This window comes from Thermobia domestica, chromosome 7 (assembly GCF_964235325.1).
Source record: "Thermobia domestica chromosome 7, izTheDome1.hap1.1, whole genome shotgun sequence".
NCBI lineage: Eukaryota > Metazoa > Arthropoda > Insecta > Zygentoma > Lepismatidae > Thermobia > Thermobia domestica.
In genome coordinates this window covers 164,950,693-164,972,328 of record NC_137460.1, presented here as the reverse complement: position 1 = coordinate 164,972,328, position 21,636 = coordinate 164,950,693, and the positions used below count along the sequence as shown (strand labels likewise).

The window sequence follows — 21,636 nt, the reverse complement described above, 5'->3', positions numbered from 1 at the left end:
TTAAAATACACAGAGAGCAAGAATGCATGGATAGAACTCAATACTTCACGCACCAAAATTTTAACTCAACTAAATTACTGCAGTCGTTGCCAAACTCAATGGCGTATATATCGTATAAATGAATGCAAAGTTTTTGTTTACATATTTTGAAAGAAAATTACTTCGCAGCATAAGCGGAGTTGGGAATCGTCTGCTGGGGGAGGGGGCAGATTTTTGGTCGGTCTCGGAGCTGTCATTTCAGGAATAAATATGATCATGAAGTCAGAAGTAAAGATGGTGAAGTTGTCAAAAAGTTGGGGGGAGAATGGCCCCCATAGCTCCGCCCATGCCTCGGAGTTAAAGGATTAGAAAACCCTGGGTGGAGCCACAAAAAAAAAAAAAAAGCCCAAAGCCGTTCCGAACTTAGGAAAATAAGACTGCCTGTATGGTTTACCGAGTGTATGAATCAATGGAAGAGGATACATTTCTGCCGTTCTTTTTCTTCCCACGACCAACTTCTCCAGGTTTTACGGCTTTTTGATAACTTGCTGAAATTGTGCTAGATTTGGGCAGGATGCTAAAAGCAAGATGCTAGGTGCTAGAGACATGCAAATTATGCTAGATCTAGCATCATTATGCTAGATCTGGCAACGCTGTTCCCCACAATAGGCGTGTCGTTCAAGTAACCAATCACACGTCAGGTACTAGCTTTTACCTATTGCTTTCTTCTCACAGCTCAGAACATTGGTAACTATGGATAGACGTACAGCAGTAATTACTTTATGGGAGTTGGAAGGTTATTCTGCAACTGCAGCTAGCAGGCGAGTAGGTGTCCCGGCCTCTACAGGAAGGCAATGGATTCGGAAATATGGTGCTACAGGTCAGACTGGTAATTTACGATCTCCTGGTCGTCCGCATGTGTCAACCGAAGCCCAAGATGCGAGATTAGTAAACGAAGCCCGGTTAGACCCACTAAGGACGTCTAGACAGATAAGGGAAGCTTCTCTCTTTCCTGGTAGTAAGCATACAGCTCTGCGAAGGCTTCGTCATGCTGGGTTACGTGGCCGTGTTGCTGCCGTGAAGGAAAAACTCTCAGACGACCACAAAATTTACCGTCTCGCGTTTGCACAGGCGAATGTGGGTCTCAATTGGGAAAACGTAGTTTTCTCAGATGAATCCATATTCACAACATCACCCAAGGCACCCGATATGACCATGGATATGTGGCTGCTTGCAATCGCAGTGGCCATGTATCTATTTTATGTTGGGGTTGGATTTCCAGTCGCGAAGCAGGACAGCTTCATAGAATTGAAGGACATCTGGACAATGCTCAGTACTTAGACATTATCAGTAATATCATGGTGCCATCTGTTTCAGCCTGATGGTGTAATTCAGTTCCAGCAATACCAGTCGCCAATACATAATTCCCGTGTGGTTCAGGAATGGTTCGCAGGGCACCCTGAGATTGATTTAATCGACTGGCCGCCTCGTGGAGCAGACCTCAATCTCATGGAAAATATGTGAGCAGAAGTGAAGCGTACTCTAAGGGAAAGTTGGCCTGAGGCAGATCCACCAAGAACTCAGGATGACCTGTGGCATCTTGTTTCCGAAGCATGGCTGGAGGTAGGGGAAGGAGATAGATTTGTCACCCATGTAATAGATTCCATGCCCAGAAGAATGGAGCGTGTAACAAATTCAGAAGGGTCTTGGACACAATATTAATGACCCCGCCTTAACTCCCGAAAACAGCCCTTTTCAGGGCTACCTAAACGCTTCTGAAAATATTTCTAGAAGTAAACCACTCCTTGTATCCAATTTCTGTGCAATCCTACTAACAAAAGAATGATAATTAGCTGTAGGCTTTGAACTCAAGACCTCTTCAGTGGCAAGTCCGTACTCTACCAGTGAGCTAACATGAACACGCAAACCTAACCTGAAGAAACACGACTTTCAATTTCTGGTATTCGATGACAATGATGCTCATATACTTTGCAAATGTTGTATTCAACTTGGGATATTCTGCAACACACACACACACATAAACAAAGCGAAAGAGAGAGAGAGAGAGAGAGAGAGATTAATACACAAAAGCATATTCAACGTATTCGAATGAGACTCTAAGTAACGACATTCCGTTCTAAAGAGAATTTGTGTTTCTTCCCGTGACGTTAAGGGGATCGGGAAAAGCTATGTGTCTTGAAGCAGGATACGACTTTGGATACTCTGTTTATACACTTTCTATATCCGTAGGAATATACTGTATTTCACGAATATAAATAATATACTGTAATGAGAATATTGAGAAGTTAAATCTGTATGACAACTAGCTGCAAATAAATACACTACATAACTTATTTATTGCTATTAAACGATTTTCCTAACTTGTATTTAAGATTCTCATATATAATAACGACCTACTGTGAAAATTATCCCAGATGTTATATTTTAAACATAATAATTACTATGTTCTGCAATTATTATGTTATATATAAACAACTTATGTATTTTAATGTAATTATTTTATATAATTTTTCATGCATTGCGGAAAATATAATTTTAAAAAAAGGATTAGCGCAGATGGGATTCGAACTCACAACCTTATGATTTGGAATCCGACAGCTTACCAATGAGCTAACACAAGGACTTCTAGAACTAAGCTTCTAGCGATGTATAACGGATCTCAAGATAATTATGACATTCATATCCATGACAAACGCTGTTTCTGTTCTACTTTGACTTTTATTTTAGTACTCAGGCGATAATTGTGTTCTATTTCTTAACTTTGAGCATTCTTTTACATATGGAAAGATTCTTTAACGTATTTAAATGCTCCATTACGTATAGAGAGCTAAATGACAAACAAGCATGTGAAAGGTTTCGAAATATTGTATCATTAAGTATTTCAATCAATGTTGCTTTTTTAAACACTTGGTAACAAGTCTTATTATATTTAAAAGAAGAAAAACACATCTGCAAACTTTTTCCCGATTGCAAAGGCTGGCTTGGAGGTTCGAACCTGGCTTACTTTTTCCCGAAGATACCCGAAGCTGGACTTAGAAAATTTTTGCCTCAAAACACCAATAAAGAATGCGCTCAACCTTTTTGAGACAAGGTGTACATAAATTTAACTGAAATTAACTAACTCTATGACCTATGGAACCCGGAGGTTCAATGCCATGTTCACAAAAGCTTCCTGACTTCTATTCTTAGTCAACTGAACTCAGTTTCTATTTTGTATTCTTATTTCTGCGAGATCCATCTTAATATTGTCCTCCCATCTGTGCCTAGGTCTTCCTAATGGTCGTTTTCCGATTGGACTTCCAGTTAAAAATTTGAAAGCGTTCCTACTTTCTTCCATTCTCGCTACATGCCCTGCTCACCTGAGCCTCCAAGATTTGATGACCCTAACAATGTTTGGTTAACGATATAAATTATACAGTTCCTCATCATGAAGTTTTCGCCATTCCTCATTTCCGTTCCTTTTGGTTCCGAATATTCGTTTCAGGATTTTATTCTGAAATACTTTCAGTCTGCGCTCTTCCTTCAGCGTAAGCGACCATGTTTCACAACCATACAGCACAACAGGCATAATTATCGTTTTATATATTTTTGAAGCTTCAAATTCCTCGACAGAATTCGCGACGATACGAGATTTTGAACTGAATAATAACGCGAATTCCCTGCTTTTAGTCGATATTTAATTTATTCGTGAATATCGTTTCCTGATCCTATATATTAGCCGATGGCAGAACTTTCTTTGTCTTTGTGCGATGAGCTTTTGTAAGTTAAAAATTTTCTGCAGGAATTCCAAAATAAATAAAAAAAAAAAAAAAATCAAGATGATCAGTTCTCGCAGAAGAAACACTTGTGATTGTTAAAAAATATGCTTTATGTGACGTGAAAAACAGTTCAAATGTGAATTGTCCGTGCATTTAAGATATCTATACATAGCAGGCACGTTCTTATACTTTTCTGTTGGAAGATTTTATTTCCTCTGACAATTTTTCCTGCACGGGCGCGGCAAATTTTCTGCGATCACATCGCAGATCACGGCATGTTCTGCAATGGGGTCAAGTATCCACTTTTATCAAAAGTATTATTCGATATTTTAACGCATCCAAAATTTGTCGTATTACGATTCCGAGGAACTTCTATGTATTTAGTACATAAATTTCGCCCAAAATTTTAAAATTATTTTTTTTTGTTTCGCAGAGGGGATCGGACCCCTCTAAATACGCCCCTATTACCTGGAAACAAACAAATAGACGTGGACACAAAAGAGTTTTCATCTTAAATGTCCATGGTGATTTCCCCGTTGGAATATAAATTTTAAAACCCTGTGTTACAAAGAGAAGAAAGCAGGGTTCACCCGTTACCCGTTCAAATGGGATTTTCCCTGATCGTTCTCTACATGATACTCGTTTTCATACTGTGCTTACATACATTTGAGTCTCATTGTATTATGGTTATTATCTTCCATAATTGAAATAACAGATAATAAACGGGATTTTACTTACTTCCACTTTAAATTAATTCATATCGGAATTTGATTTAAATCAACGATTTTTATTTAATTGATTAAAATCGTGATTTAAATCAGACTGATTTAAATCAATCCACCCTGCCTATTAATAAACAGCAAAGCTCGTTCATGTTCAGTACTATCATTTTGAAATAAATAAATTTAAATAAATTTTAAGCTGCAATATATTACCGTAACAATATATTACCCTAGATATATACAAATATTCATGCTCAACATTAAATACAGTGGGACAAAATTTGAAATCGTTAAATTTAAACAATCTAGCTTTTACCTTTTAAGTAAGTCTGCAAATTGCTTGCATGCTAACGGCATTTACTGGCATGAGACAGGCACATACGATGCAAAATCTTTTAGTTTAACTATGTACTAATTAGCGTTACTCAGACTTACATGTTCCTGTATTATAAACAGGATATGATGTGCATGTCTCGAAATCCTTTAAGGTTCGATATATGAAATTTGGCACTTTGACCTTTCATTCAAAGCAAATAAAAACTTATTACAGTGTTCTTCGATAATAAGTTTTATTTGCTTTGAATGAAAAGTCCAAATGCCAAATAAAATGTAGAAACTGGATCCAGTTGACTGAGCATACAAGTCAGCGGAGAGCTTTTGCGAACGCGGCATTGAACCTTCGGGTTCCATAGGCCATAAAGTTAGTTAAATGATTTTCTACATTTCACCTAGAAGGGAAGATAACGAAGATGCTGTATGAGACGTGGAATCCAAAACACATGAAACGGAACCAAGGTCTTCAGACTAGGGATTGGTAAAACCGTTTTTATAAAAACCGGAAACAGGTTCGATTTTTTTCCCACCAAAACTGGTTTCGGTTAAAACCTTTGGAACACACATAGGACCTAAAACTATTTCTGTGGAAACGAAATCGGTTTCCGGAGAACAACGAAACACTATTCTGGACAGAAATAGAACCAATTTTGGAGAAAAACGGAACCGGTTTGGAAGAAAACCGGATCCGGTGAAAAACCGAACCAGTTTTGGAGAAACGATAACCAGTTTCGGTGAAAACTGAACCGGTTTTCGTGCCCGCCACTACTTACGACAGAGGAAATTGACATAAAATTTAGTTACAATATCGGAAAGATTTTTTCCCATATCAAATATGATTGGACCAAAGCGTATCCTGATGTTAACTTCTTTCCTGAGTGTCGAATTTCCCCCCTCAAATTTGGGACCAAAGTCAAAAAACGAAAATTTTCGATTTCCAATTTTTTTCTCTTAGTCTTTTTCAGTATACCTCCCTCGGTTTTAGAGAAAACTACTTAGGTCTTGTCAGGTATATACCTCATATAGATACATACCTACATTGTAAGACAAATTTGAACTCAAAATCAGTGTTGCCAACTACAGAAATTTTTATTTTCCTATTTTTCAATCAAAAAATTCAAAATTATAGATCCGTACCTACACGTATGAACGTAAGTCAACTTAGGCCAGCCGAACATCAGTCCTTACTGAACAAAAGCAAGTACAGATCGTTACAATTGGGTAAGATGGAACGCACGAAAAATTCAGATCTAGGTTCTAATTCTTGATTTTCTTCACTTTTCTGTTTATCATAATCAACTTTTTTATTATTATTATTACAAGCTTCGTTTCTTAAATATCGACGTGATACTTCTAGAATATATTTGTGGTGTACCAAACTATTTTAAGATGGTTTACGTTTATATACTAACAGTGTTACCAGCCACAGAAAATTTTAATGCCCAAATTTAGAGGGAAAATTCGGAAAACGTTCCACTTCTCCCTCTACAATCTCCCTCTTATTGGCTACATTCACACAAACGTACTAGCAGCTGAATGCCTCATCCGTAACCTACACAACACATCAGAGTAAATTTCAATTGGATAATTAGGGGAGGTACAGTTGAGGTTTACAGTAGACTTTCTTCTCTAAGTGGAAAGAAAATATTCGACGTGTTTTCGAATTATTTATATATATATATACAGTGGCGTATTTAGGGGGTGGCTTCCGGGCTTAAGCCCCCCCGAAATCTTGCTTAGTATAGTAAAGTAAATGAAATATCTTGCAAATTTTCACATTTCCAGGCAAAGCCCCCCCCGAAACAAAATCGTAAATACGCCACTGTATATATATATATATATATATATGTGTGTGTGTGTGTGTGTGTGTGTGTCAGTCAAGTTATCTCTACTGAGTATAACCACGGTAAAAGTACAATATGTAAAATTATGAGTAGTTAATAGAAATACACCTTGCACAATACGTAGGCAGTGTCATGAACGAGCAACTTTTATTTCTACAAGAATAGTATTTCTAAAAATATCCTTTTCCCATTTGCTTATTTATTTACGATATGCCAACTACGGCATGAAGATCACGTTATGTATTAGCACAAAATGTACGTACAATCCTAAACTAAAACCGGGTAATGAATATGAAATGGATTCAAACTATCAGGTACAAAATGAAAAGATAAAATCAAGTACATTGTCAAAATTCACAGTCTCCGAACTTGAAATCTAGGAAATTAGGCATTCAGTTTACAGTAACGTTATAAAGATTTTACTGCCACATAGTACGGATTAAGATACGTGTTTCAGCCTTACATTCGATTAGTGTCCCAAATGATCACAAATACTGCAATTTATTTTCATTTTAAGCAAAATAAAGTTGATCTGAATCAACCTCTTTAGAAGAAAAAAAATCATTCGATTTTAATTAAACTGGAAAACTCTGTATCATTCTATTATAGATCAAAACCATCACTCTTAGATAGATCAACGCCTTCTCAAGAAATAGGGTTCTAGGTGGGCAATTGACTCTACATGGTCATGTAAATCCAGCAATTCACAAACTAAGTTTTAATGGTTCAACTAGGCTTACATTGCAAAAACCTGACGCCTCCACAACAGATACTTCCGTTAGGAGTAGGATAAATATTAAAATCCACCCATGCTAATGCTGATTTCAACAAAATTAACAGGAATTAAATGAGAATTATACGCTTTTGACTAAAGTGAGAAAGTACAACAAAGAAAAAATGCCTTAAGGCCTTCCAATTGAAGAACCCAGGGAAAAAAAGTTTTGGCACAAACCCTGAACAACTATCACTGAAACTGCTTCTTTATTCAAGTACACCATATCGATGGTAAGTCACGGCTCCCGCTAGCCATTAAGCCACGTGAGAGTTTTTCAAGCTCTAGTTATAAGGAGAAAAAGCTCCAAATCTGGGCATTCGCAGTTGACTTACGTAATACTGGAAATCACTGTCCGATAAGCAAGTTCTCTGTTTGAACACCTGAACAATAAAATAACTTTACTACACGAATACGACCTTTAGCAATATCTAGTGATTATATATTGCACGTTTATTTTAACCTGATCATACGATTTGCATTTCAAAACATATATATACAGAGAAGCTACTGTTGACTACAAAAACTGGACAAACTTATTCTTTTTATTAAACTAGATTCCTGTTAATATACAGAACTTATCAACACCCTCTCGCTGTTAATTATTTGTAGTATGAAATGGACATAAAAGTCTTGTAATCGCTCACGAAAATAAATAATAGTAATTAGAATGCATTTCAATTTTTAAAATATCGGACACGGATAAGGTAAAAACGTAATGAAAATAAATTTCACTCAAATTGTATTTGGTGAACAAACGGAGTATTTCAAATTATACTTTAGCCGCATATCACAACCGACAGTAACGAAATAAGTGTGAATGCAAATATCGCCGCAACTCTGGAATACCGTACTATCATCATAATATTTCAAAACCAACATTTTTTTTTTGATTTAAAAAAATATATAATAAAATAAAAATGACGCAACCAATATATTATCTGGAAAGAAAAAAACGCTGCGGTGCTATTCGGTTCTTCATCCCATGCTTCAAAGAGTTCTGTAGCGCGTTCCACCAAACAGCAGCTCCAGAAATGAAAAGCAGCAACAGCGAAACAGAATTCTACTGAAGAACCATACAAAATTCTACAAACTAAGTACACATCAAATCCGATGCCAAAGACTTCGCAACCGACAACTTAATACTTTTAACATAATTAAATTGCAAAATTTTTTCGATTGCTTCGAAAATTATAAAATAACACAGTGGTTGAAAACTATATCGCCCAACGTGTACCTACACGATTTACTAAAATCAAGCTGATCGGTAAACTGAACAGTGGAAGGGAAAACGAAACAATACATACATACATTACATATGGTAAATTTTACATATGACCAAATCAGATCTTAAAACGCTATAATCAACGCTTTACCTAAATTTCGAATTGACTTGAAACTTCGTACTCTTGAATGCAAAGATCATCTGATAAGAATTTTAATATACATTGAATATAAATTTACTTCTCAAAGTAAGTCTTCTGAAATTCATCACAAATTTATATATAAAAACAATCGGTTTGCTCATCGTGAGAAAATTTGCTAAGGATTTTGATTAGATGAAATAATTTCCGAGTACTAGAAACCAAGTAATTTACCCCGACTCTCTGACGATTACGAGGGAGGATTATGAGTAAGGAAATAATACAGATAATTTAATAAATTAAAGTTGCATCTAAAATTCCAAAATAAGCAGCAGAAAAATTGGAAATTCACTTAAAATGACAAGTATAAATAAAAGCTAAGGGCGGACCTCAGGATATTAAAACGAAATTCCTGAAACCCTGATTATTATATAGTCAAGAAAATAAAGGACAAAAAATAGTTATTTCCTTATTATTAGGCGCGATTACAATTTAGTTGTGATCATAACGATTAACATGATCTTTTTTTTTTTTTTTTTTTTTTTTTTTTTTTTTTTTTTTTTTTTTTTTTTTTTTACAAGCGCGTCACTTTTATTTTTAGCAGTTATTAGCAGCTGAATATTTTTAGAATTTAGTTCTTGTTATAAATTAAATAAAAATATCAAGGAGTCCATATGGACGGTAAGTTCTTTAGGTTGAGACTGCAAGATATTTGGAAAAATAAACCGGACGAAAAAACAAAAAGTTGTCTTATTGTGGTATAAGAAAAAAATACATATGAAATAGTTTTTTTTTTTTTTTTTTTTTTTTAATTTAGACGCACACAGTACCATGAAACGATTTGCAGAAGCATTTCTAGAAAAATGTAAAAATGACTTTGAATACGAAGTATATAGTTTCAATTACAGTCAATATTTTCAGTATTAAATACCTGTTCACTACTAGACCATACATACTTTGCTTAATTTTCACTGAACGTTAATTTCCAGCATTATATTTACTTATTACTCATTTATATAAATTCATAATGTCCTTACACAACTCTCCGGAAATGCGCGGCTGGGATTTTTCGTTATAGACAATTGCTAACTAATTATAACGTGTTTCTTTATGCGTTACTCAAACTATTAACACAACGCTGAAAACGACTGAATAGGCCCAGAAAGTTTTGACCGAAAATATACCCAAGCCGATATTAAAAGGAACCTTTGAAAACTATTTTCCTAATCATACAAAACCTGATGTAATGCACTGAATATGCAATAAGCGAATACTGCCAAGCGGAAATGTACAAATAAGAATATCCACAGTATCATGAATCCCTACAGATTCATACATTGAACAAAACGGAAGTTCGGGGATTAAAGAGGAAAACAGAATACGAGCATCAACTTCAGCGTAATAATAACAATAATACAGTCAATACAGGGAAATTCTGCTTTATAAAGCTTGGCCTACACCCCTAATTCAATCTTGCAAACACTTATCCCCATCGTAATTAAATGTACTTATCAATTCATTCCTTACGTATGACTGAAAAGCATCAGACAGAGAAAGGCAACAATTTAATGTAATCCTCAGATTGTGTACCATGAAATACTAAGTTACGTAGGTGTATAACATTAAGAAAAGAAGAAAAAAAAACTAATAAAATTTAACACAGAAAGAAGCAAACAGTTAAACATGTTATTTAAAAGCCTGTATTGCTGTATTGTCCACTTTTGTATGTAAACGTGCTCAGGAAAACTTTGAAACAAGTTTCAACTACAGTCTTAGTTATGAATGTTTCAACCTGAAATTGCAATTCCTTATACACTCTGCGACACACCAGTTGTTTCGTCAAAAATTCAGAAGTTGCTACATAATCATAAGTACTACACAGACTCCGGTAAACTTATCATATTCACTTTTTATGCAATAACAATTAAACTGTTACTTGATTTCCATTCCCCTGCATTATTACAAATAAAGGAATGCTGAAATTTTACGCATCCATTGTACAATTTCGAAATAATATCTGTCTAGGCTTATATGCTGGCAAATCACAATTCCCTTCGGAGTGAAATAATTAATGATTTAATTAAATATTATATTACTGAAGTTTTACGCTTGCCGTCCTCTGCTTTGATTTCACGGACATCCAAGCCCTTGCAGCACATTTTAAGTAATCAGTACCATCAGCCCTGTTTCATACTACTTTTATATAAAATATACAAAAGGCACTGGCCTTTTGAAGAACATTCAACGTTACTCTGGGCAACGTTTGAACAAACAAATAGTTTTCGTGATTTCAAAAGCAAGAACAGAAGAATGGAAAATGTAGCATTATAGAAGTATTCGGGAAAATCGAAACTAAAACTCTTATTTTCTTAAAGATTATCATTACAAAACTCAAAACTACTTACACTACTGAAAGATATAAAGGCCCAAGAAAAGCAATACTGATCAAAATATTCTGGAAATTAAATGAACGGACATCAGAACTTTCCCTACTGACAATTATGTTATATCTATTAAAACATCCTTACTGATTACAAATAAACTTCATTTACTTACTGCCCCTTTACAACACCCACAGTTTAACGCGAGATCGGAATACGCATTCCCACAAGCAACTGAAATATACGTTTCACAGTGGTATAAATTAGTTGATAATTTGTTATTAATTCAACGTGATTTCCTATCTCAAATTTTAAAACAAACAACAAAACCTTCCATTCCAAATGACACGCTCGTGAAGTTGACGAAAATTAAATTACTTCCTTTCCAATACAGCTTTCCTTTATTAGGCTATACTGCGATTGAAAAATTAGAGCTAACATTTCCAAACACGTTCTGCCTTGAGACAGTACGAAAAAAAAAGTACGATTGCAATACAAATAGTGGAAAATTACGGGGGAAAAAAATACGAAGAAGAACAAGGAATCCCTGAACAACTATAAACAAAGAAATTAAGGGCCTAATCAATGCTACTGCCAGATAAACAAAATTCAAACTAAACGAAGCATACAATAGGAGAAATATTAGATACAAATCTCTCAGTTTACCTTATTTCATGTAATGTACTGAATGAAATATTTTAATGAACTTATATAGTGTAAACACACATACCCATAACACTGTGACGCCACCTATCAGTCTACCTATTTATCTCCCCTTTTTCGAAACCACCATTATCTACAATTTCACCTATCCCGACAATCGGCTGGACCTACTTATGCCAAACAGTAACTTAGAATTATATGTAGAAGCAGGCTCGTAGCCAGCCCAAAAATGTAGGAGGGTGGAAGAAGTCAGGGGGGCCCATCCAACCACATTATAGTTAATTTGCAAGCCTTCCGTGAAAATTTTAGGGGGACCGCCCCCAAGACTTCCGATGGATACGGGCCTCCAAAATTAAACCTAAAATATATTTAATTTAATTACACTGGCAGTGAACAATGATGTATTGAGAAACAAACACTATGGAGATCTAGAGGTCTGCACGGGCCGGAATTTTCAGCCCGAGCTTGGCGCGGCCCGTGAATTTACAATGTGACGCCCGACCAGTCGAAAATATATTTTAGCATTTAGGCCTGAGCTCATTAGATAATCAAATAAGCCCGAATTGCAGAAATTTAATAATCAACGCAAAATTGTATTTTTATTTATAGATATTAGAGGTTTAAGTTTACAGTTGTGCTTTAAAAGTTCTCCAGAAAGAACAGTGCAATATATATCGTTGTACAGTATATTTACAAAGTTAGACCCGAAAAACCCCGAGAAATATGGTTATATATTTAAAAATTTATGCCCGGAGCCCGAAGTTATACTGTATATGCTTAGTACGCCCGAGCCCGTGCACACCTGTATAGAGATCAGTAGTGCAGCGTGTAACACTGCCGGAGTACTTGTCAACAAACTCCACTTAAGCAGAAACTCATCAGCAAAGGCACATCAGTAAAGTGTTGTTTTATAGATATTGTTTTTTTATATATCAGCACTGAGGCCCTTTAGTCCCTTTTCAGCACTGAGGCCAGGCCTACAACTAACGTTGGTTTCAAACCTCATGAACCTCCAAGAGAAAAAAGCACCCCGCTAATCTATAACAAAGAATGAGACTCAGCTGTATTTTCCCTGTGTAACTTTTTGACACTGCCTGAAGAATTTTCAAATCAACTTACGCCTAATTATTATCTCAAAGATAATTATCTATCGAGTGTTTTCTCAATCTGCGGATCAACTACTAGACTGAACGTTCAAAACGTCCGCTAAGCCCTATTCCGATCCGCAACCGGCATCCGCACTCCGAAAGAAGTAGTTAAAAAGCACATGAACTTTCGATCAAGTAAACAGTTTACTAATGTGAGACAAATCCCCTGTTCAGTAATCCCTGTGTAATGTAATATACTTCATATTCTTTACTGACACTTACGAAGAAAAAAAAATCTCATACTGGCGCTATCACAATTCAAAATTATTTTGAAAAATTAAATTCAGTTAATCTTTCAAGACAGCATACATACAATACAAGCCGGCTAGCATGGTCAAGTAGAAACTCCCTCGAGCTAATGGTTAGCGGAAGAGCCGTGTTCGATTACAAGCGCTAATGTGGTTCGGATCTCACGGCGAGATGGGGATCCCATCTCATAGCTTCGGTGCTGAATGAGACGCTCAGCTCCAAACCAATCAATCACGGACAGAACGTTTAAAGGCACCAGGTTGGCAATTACAAGACAGGTCTGTCGCAAGTTTAATCATGCTTCAGCTATGGGCAATATGCAATGTCCTTTGACCATTCGATTCACTTCATTAATTTTTTACCGTGTCCTTCAGCGTTAAAGACAAAAAAGAATTAGAAAAAAATAACAATAGTATGATAGCACAGTCCTCTTCCCTGGTCTAGTGGGTGGAACGTATGCTTTTGGCGTACATGATCCCGAGGTCGATTCCCGGTGGGAAACATAAAATACATTAATTTCACAATCATGCACTTATATTATTTCCTTATCCTAAGTGCATAACTTTAGAACGTGAAACTAAAAGATTAATTTCATTCAAATGATAGCACATGGGTTGTGGAATTACCGGTATTGAACCTATAAATCCACTGATAAGTTGTTCAACAGTACCCATATTATAATTAAATAAAACCGATAGTCGAAAAGGATAGCAAGGTGATGACTTGATTGCTCAGTGGTAGAGCGCTCACCTCTGCTACATGAGGTTCCTGGTTCGATCCCAGACTGCACCAAGCGGGCACTGTGGTGGACGACCACCATGCTTGTGAGTTTTCACGTTTTCTTCAAGTCAGCAAAACTTGCTAAAATTAAAGAAACGGGGGAACAATAACTATAAAAACAGTAAGTATACCTCTACAATAAAACGACTATTCACTACGAGACTGTATGTAGGACAAGACAAGGATTGATACAATTTTAATTGAGTTCGCCATAGAAAGTTGTATTGGTGCACCCATGAATTAACATATAACCAACCAATCCGAATTCACCGTACACATCATCCCAAGTGAGAAATGGAACTAACTGGTGTTGCAGAATTGGGTTACATTACTCGTACATCCGAAAATTTGACACCAATATTTGCTAATTTGTTGTGAATTTCGATACACACACTTAAAATGAACAAGTACTATTATATACGACGCTATGTTATATGAACAAATTAAACTATTCTTTCTTATAATGACCGACAGTGTACCGTAAACAGTACTGCAGAAAACTTTACAACCCTTTTGCCGACACTTGTGCCTCTCCGTAAACCGAATTTGAAACATCACATCTCCCAACCAAAACGCACGCTATCGCAAACCAAGAATATACGAATCACTAATTGTAAAGACTAAAGGAGTCAAGCAATATCACTCTGATGCCGATTACAGCGAAGTAAAAAGGAAATTTTGCGTTGCATTGAGGAAAACCGTTCCGGAACATGCCCGTGAGAGATTATGTGGAGTGATAGCACATCAGAAGATCTAACTGTAATAAACGACGCTACTTTTTTTAACATTTCATGTATAAAATTAAATAATCTTCAAAATTTGAATTGAAATTTGCATTCATATTTAGCATTGAAATTGCATAGCAGACAGAGAAAGCACGGAACACATCCAGCAGCTATTTTTGTACGCGATTTACATGTGTAAACAAAAAAGAAAAAAAAAGTTTTAAAAATACTTGCAACTTCAGAGCAATTCTGATTAAAATACTTTCGATGTATTTCTTTTCTGTTACTTTTTTCTTACTTTCAATGCTCAACGTTCTTGACAAAAATACGCATCACACTTCCTCCACGACATCGATTATTATTATCGTTTATCTCCGTACGCATGAGATCTGCTTTATACGAAAATTATTTACTCAGGGGCGAATCTCAAAATAGCAGCTATATGGATATGCTAAACTCGAAACAGCCAATCATGACCTATGCAAATAACACGATTGAACGCTGCTTGCCTCCTGTTGGCAATCACTAACAATCATTCCGCTGATATGTTTACTTAGTATGTACCCTCTGTAGTTTAGTAAGAATTTCTTCATTTCATACATTGACTTTTTTCTTTTTTAACGCTGTTCATTGCAAAAAGTAAATAATAATAAAATGTGTCGGAAACACAAGAGAACTTAAACCACTATTATGAATTTGATATGCAACCAACTTTGCGAGTTACAATCAATCTCCATGTCGCCGATTGTCACTTAAGTGTATTACTTTTAATATTTCAATACTAAATTCCGGGCAATAGAAATCTGAAAACGCTCGATTAACAGTCAGCTGTTTTGACGCCTGGCTCACACGCCAAAATACGTTCCGTATTATCAACGAGGGTGATCGTCAAGATGTCATCCGTCACTCCCTCCCCCTTCTCAGCTTTTTGTACTAAGCTGTCATGCAGACTGGCAGCAGATTGTGAATGATTAGCCTGCACAGTCGCATCCTTCAGCAAACGTGACGGCATGAACGTGATGGAGCTACCTGTACGCATGAACAGTCTTTTTCCTAGCAGTAACATTCAACATGGCGGCGCCCATGCTTTCAACAAAACAGAATCACATTGAATAAGTACTGACCTGTTTTTTCCTTGATTTCACACAATACGCTGAACAAAGCTGGCTTCATCCGATGGCAGTTGAGCGTATGTTTCCTGTAAATATAAACACTCAATTAATTCTACGGTACTGGTATCACAACAGAGGATAAAATTACAAGGAACATCCGATGTTTCTTTTTACAACGCAATATGTTTTATACCAAAACGATATCACGGGAGAAAACAAAATTTTAATTTGCATTACAAAGATTATTACATCATTTAACAAGGTAAGTTAACGTCATTAATTATAAACAAGTTTTATTTACCTTGCTTGAGCCTCGTCCAATGACTGATCCGTGATGTTCATTATTTGTTGTAGTATTTCTCCTATATCTTGTTTCCTTGTTTCTTGATCAGGAGTCGTTGGGCCCCCCTGACTTGGATCTACAGGTTGCAGGCCATACGGCTGCATCATTCCAACTTGCGAACTAACAGGGTGCATCATTCGACTCTGTTCGTCCATAATTCAGCACCACAAATAATCACTTTTTTTTCCTCGGTAAATACCCGCCCGAGATATGAAACGTATCGCTCCACTTATACACTGTTACAAATCACCCACTCACCACGAGTCACACAACAGCTAGCCGACAGCATGCGTCCTCCAACACACTCTGTTTAGAACACTAATAAAATATAGAGTTTGGGTGCAATAGTTTTGACAGACAGGGGGAATGATTTGGGGAGGGTTCCAGCGTTATGCCACTCAAAGTCCGAACGCCATAAAACCTTCAGTCCAAGTGCCATTTAGGGAAGTGAGGCTTTGAGAGGCAACCAATGAGGTTGCGAGTTTGCGCGTCTATTTTCTGTACAAACGCTGCCAATCATGAGGAGCGCCATGCCAGAGTTTCTCTCAGCCGAACTCCGCGCAAGATTTCTAGGGTTGTATACGTTGTATTGATTATCACAAACATATAATGAATCCGCACTATGTATGTAAATATAATACCAAATTGTTTTTATGAAGTCTAGTTTTTATTCTCATAAAGTTTTCTGAAACAAAAGTGTGAAACGCTGACTACACAGTGTTCCAACACGTCAAGGTTCTTTGTGTCAGTCTGGCAAGATGACTCCACCTACCTGAGTAGCTCGAGTCAAGGTCAATATCCAACACGAATTTTAAATACATTGATTTTCAACATCTATAAAACAACACTAATTGTTTTATATGTAGAAAATAGAATATTGGCTTAATTTAATCGGTAATCTAACCCACGTTTTGAATGAGAGAACGATCTTAGAAAAATCATGCAATGGCGCCTTATGAAAATTTACGTCATCGTAAAGTAAGACAAATGACAGCAACATGGCTTCCAGGGCTGGGCTATTCAAAATCAAAACAAACCATGTGTTGGTCTGTACGGTATAGGAAAGGGTGTTTTGTGTTTACTGAGTAAAAATTATTATAATAAGATCAAGGTAGTGTGATTCAGTAATGAGAAATCGAAACCATGCAGTAAATTTGTTGGTTTTCGGGAAAATTATTCTTTCTTTTCGTAGTAGAATTCCAACGTATCATTGTAGTGTGAGTAGCATGGACTTTGTATATCACGCAGTCTGACAACAAGGGGAGGAGCATGAGCTAAATAAATCAATCAAACTGCACTCACTTCCCTCCTCTTTTATGGCTCGCAAACTTCGAGTGAGTTTGTTATTTGTTACTTGTTTGTTTGGTCAAGATTGAGAATGAGAAAGTAAGTTAGTGCAGATACGGAAACTTAGATTACATTCTAAATACTCTGGCAATTACTTTACAATATGCTTAAAATGAGAAGGACTGTATATTTTATTATACAACTGTATATTGTAGCTTTCCATCGTGGCTACGTAGATACGGTATGCGTCTTTTAGCATGGGAGATCCAGGTTTAATTCCCGGCGGGAGCTCATATGGTTTGTATTCTATGTAGGTCTACATCTCATACGCCCTTGCTGCTGAATGGAACGTTAAACTAAAATCAATATCAAACTATTTTGTAACCTCAGATCAGACTTTTTATCAATAAATTTAACAAAGCCAGCAAGTATGATTGACCATATCGTTATATGAATAAATAGTACATTTGTTTGTCTATGAAATAGCTGTGAAGCAATTATGAAAAATGGGAAACATCCTACATTTGGTAGTTTATCAGAATTTACAAGTAAGGATACCAACCCAACAATGACCCAGTAGTACATACAGCATTTATGGGTGGATCATTTATCTTGATACACACTTGGAACTTTTAAATTAATAGATACAAAACGTTCAAATTTCGTACCGTTCAAAGGGGGACATTGTATATAATGTAGAACATAGAGATGCAAGGGCTCGAAAAAAAAAACGCGGCTTTTTTGGGAAAAAATCTGTTTTTTTTTCTGCTTCGCTTTTTTGCTTTGGAAGTTTTGGTCTTTTTTCAAAATTTTGCTTTAAATTGATAAAGCAGACTTTGTTTCGCTTCTCTACAGCACAAAAACTCATTTAATTAGTGGTTGATGTAGGTAATAATATAAAACCTAAAATAAACCATGAATTTCGAAAAGATTTTTTTTTTAAAAATTCTTAACATATTTACATTGTGAATTCCTAAGGATTAACCAATAGATGTAATAATTTTTTAACCTCTTATATACAAAAGTAAGTACTTTTATTTTAAAAAATGATACACAAATAACTAGCAAAATTGTATGTAGTATTTTTACTTCAAAATATCACACACACTCTTCTTGAAACAAAATAAAATAAAACATGAGAGAAATATATTAATATGATAATCATAACGGGTGCACATCAAGAGCTTGGTTTCGGGTGGTTCTGCACATTCTTGAAACTTTTAAGTTTTAACTTTCATATACATTGTTTGGATATTTCGAACACATTTTTCATTCATTGTTCACATACGTAATAATCTGTTACCACCTATCAGGTGCTTCGGATCTTCAAAATCGGTGAAATTCCAAATTCTATAATGTACTGAATGTTCCTTAAGCTTGTTTAGAATCGGGTAAGTAACGAATTTTCTGTTCATGGATCATATGCGTAATAGATGGTTTATCTGATCGTGTGGTTTCCTAGGCTTATAACCACCATTACGGTTTATCCAGTCCTGAACGTTTCTGAATTTTTAACGACAGGAATTCAACTTTTTTTGAAAAAAAAATTAAGAAGAGTGGAAAGAATCAATCACTGTTTCAATTCACAAGAAAGGCGACAAAACTTGGCGAGGCAATTATTATAATAAATTAGTGAGGCATTTCTCGTAACATTATGTTAACAAGATTGATTCCATACGCAGATGAAATTATTGGAGATTATCAGTGTGGATTTAGGGAAATCGATCAACTATCGACCAGATGTTTACTATTTGAGAAATACTCGAAAAGAAATGGGAATATATTACCCAGTACATCAGCTGTTTATTGATTTTAAAAAGGTTTACGACTCTGGTAGGAGGAAAGTATTGTACAATTCTTACAGAATTCGGAATACCGAAAAAGCTAATTAGATTAATTAAAATGTGTTTAAATGAATCCCAGAGTAAAGTCCGAGTAGAAAACTTCTTGTCCATGAGCTTCATCGTTGAGAATGGTGTGAAACAAGGAGATACGTTATCGCCATTATTATTCAGCATTGTTCCGGAGTACGCTATAAGGAAAATTAAAGATAGCAGCCAGGCCCTAGAGCTGAATGGTATTCACCAGGTTATAGCGTATGCTGATGATATAAATTTAATAGGGGATAATAGGAGAACAATAGAAAGAAATGCATAGGCCTTACTAAACGCTTGCGGCGACATGGTTTAGAAGTAAATGCCGAGAAAACTAAATACATGGAAGTTCACCGGGATCATAATACGGCAAATTGTGGATGAGTTAAAATATCAAATAATACTTTCGACAAAGTGGATATTTTCAAATATCTAGGATCAATATTACCAGATCAAAATCATATCCACAAAGAAATTAGAACTGAAATAAGGAAATTCGTGTTTTTTTCAGTTCAGAATATTTTGTCGTCGCGAATTCTGTCAAGGGATTTAAAGCTTAAAATATATAAAACTATAATCATGCCTGTTGCGTTTTATGGTTGTGAAACATGGTCGCTTGCGATGAGGGAAGAACGCAGACTGAAAGTATTTGAAAATAAAATCTTGAGACGAATATTCGGACCCAAGGGGAACGGGAATGGGGGAAACTTCATAACGAAGAACTGCATAATTTATACGGTTTACTAAACATCGTTACGGTCATCAAGTCTAGGAGGCTCAGGTAGACAGGTCTTCCAGCCAGAATGAAAGAAGGTAGGAACGCTTTCAAAGTTTTAACTCGAAATCCAATCGGAAAACGTCCATTAGGAAAACCTAGGGGCAGATGGGAGGACGATATTAAGATAGATCTCGCAGAAATAGGAATACAATATAAAAACTGGATCCAGTTGGCTAAGGATAGAAGTCAGTGGAGAGCTTTTGTGAACGCGGCATTGAGCCTTAGAATTCCATAAGCCATAGAGAGAGAGAATATATTTAAGCACAACTGCACAATAACCATGAGTGAGTGGTTAGTTTTCGCACTTCTATCGGAAAATCCGGGATTCAACCCAAGTGATGAGCAAATGGTCTTGGTCTTGGTCTTGTACATCGAGTCTTGGTCTTGGTCTTGCACTGGAACCCTTGGTCTTGGTCTTGGTCTTGCATGCAAGAGTCTTGCAAGTCTTGCATTTAAGAAATCTCAAGCTTTTCATAGGTAAATTTTACTATGGATATAAGGTATAATCAGCTCTACAATGCACCAGTAGTAACGGAAATACAATGCATGTTTCTAAATGTAATATAATTTAACACGTGTAAGTATGATGATAGTGTACAACATTGTTGATGACTTTATGTTTTTTAACGGGTGCCCACTACTTCACTAATAAGATATGGCTAAATCACAGCGTTTCGTAATCTGTTTAGAAAATATATTTTTTAACAGATCCAACAGTCCACTGGTTCCCAAATTGGGGAGGCTACCCCTGAGACGCATGAAAGAAAATTAGACGGCACACATTATTAAAATACCATGAATTGCAAAATTATTTTTACACTCTAAAGGCGTCAGATTTTTCTTTTCAAACACGATTAGCTAATCGTTGTATTAAACAAACTTCCAATTAAATATTGAAACTTTGTTTTACTCATTCTAATATGTACTCTATGGGGCAGAAACATTCACATTACGCAAAAGCGATGAAACAATTGCAGACTTTCGAAACATGGACATGGAGGAAAAAAGGAGAGAATTAGCTGTGTTGAACGAAAACGAATGAGAAGGTGTTAGAAATATTAGCAGTATGAGCAAAAAAGAAGAATTTTATATATTGTTAAGAGGAGGAAGAGGAACTGGATATTGGCTGAGGAGGAACTGAATTATGAGGGACGTGCTAGAGATTATTGTGGAAGGAAACAGAGGAAGGGAGTGAAGCAGACTAGTTGAAGGAAGGTATTAAAACAGAAAATTGCTACATCAAGACGAAGAGACTAGCTGAGGACCACCGAACGTCGAATCTTGTCTGTTGAAGCAAACCTGCCAATAATGGTAAAATAGCTATGATGATGATGATATGTTTAGCAATATTGACCAAAAAAAAAAAAAAAAAAAAAAAAGAGGGAGAGAAAATTAAAATAAATATTATAATCAAACCTCTTAATATTTTAGGATAATTTGAGTGAAAACTGAAGACGACTCAACTGTTTATGTCTTTTGTGTAAACTCAATTTATATAAATAC

The 21,636-nt window shown here is 35.8% G+C and overlaps 1 protein-coding gene across 10 annotated transcripts in view; it reads right to left on the bottom strand.

The window, feature by feature from the left end:
• exd (PBX homeobox extradenticle) overlaps positions 1 to 16,808 on the bottom strand; it is a 1,150,921-nt gene extending 1,134,113 nt beyond the window's left edge. For 8 of the 10 annotated variants that reach the window (XM_081765551.1, XM_081765553.1, XM_081765555.1 and 5 more), the window contains exons 1-2: positions 16,153 to 16,774; positions 15,864 to 15,937 (exon numbers count right to left, since the gene is read on the bottom strand). In XM_081765551.1, coding sequence (XP_081621677.1) covers positions 15,864 to 15,937; positions 16,153 to 16,349 — 271 coding nt within the window. In that variant the 5' untranslated portion in view covers positions 16,350 to 16,774. Of the gene's footprint in view, positions 1 to 15,863; positions 15,938 to 16,152 lie in introns of all 10 variants that reach the window. The other 2 variants (XM_081765552.1, XM_081765556.1) reach the window with 1 other exon arrangement.
• Positions 16,809 to 21,636: the final 4,828 nt, after the last annotated feature.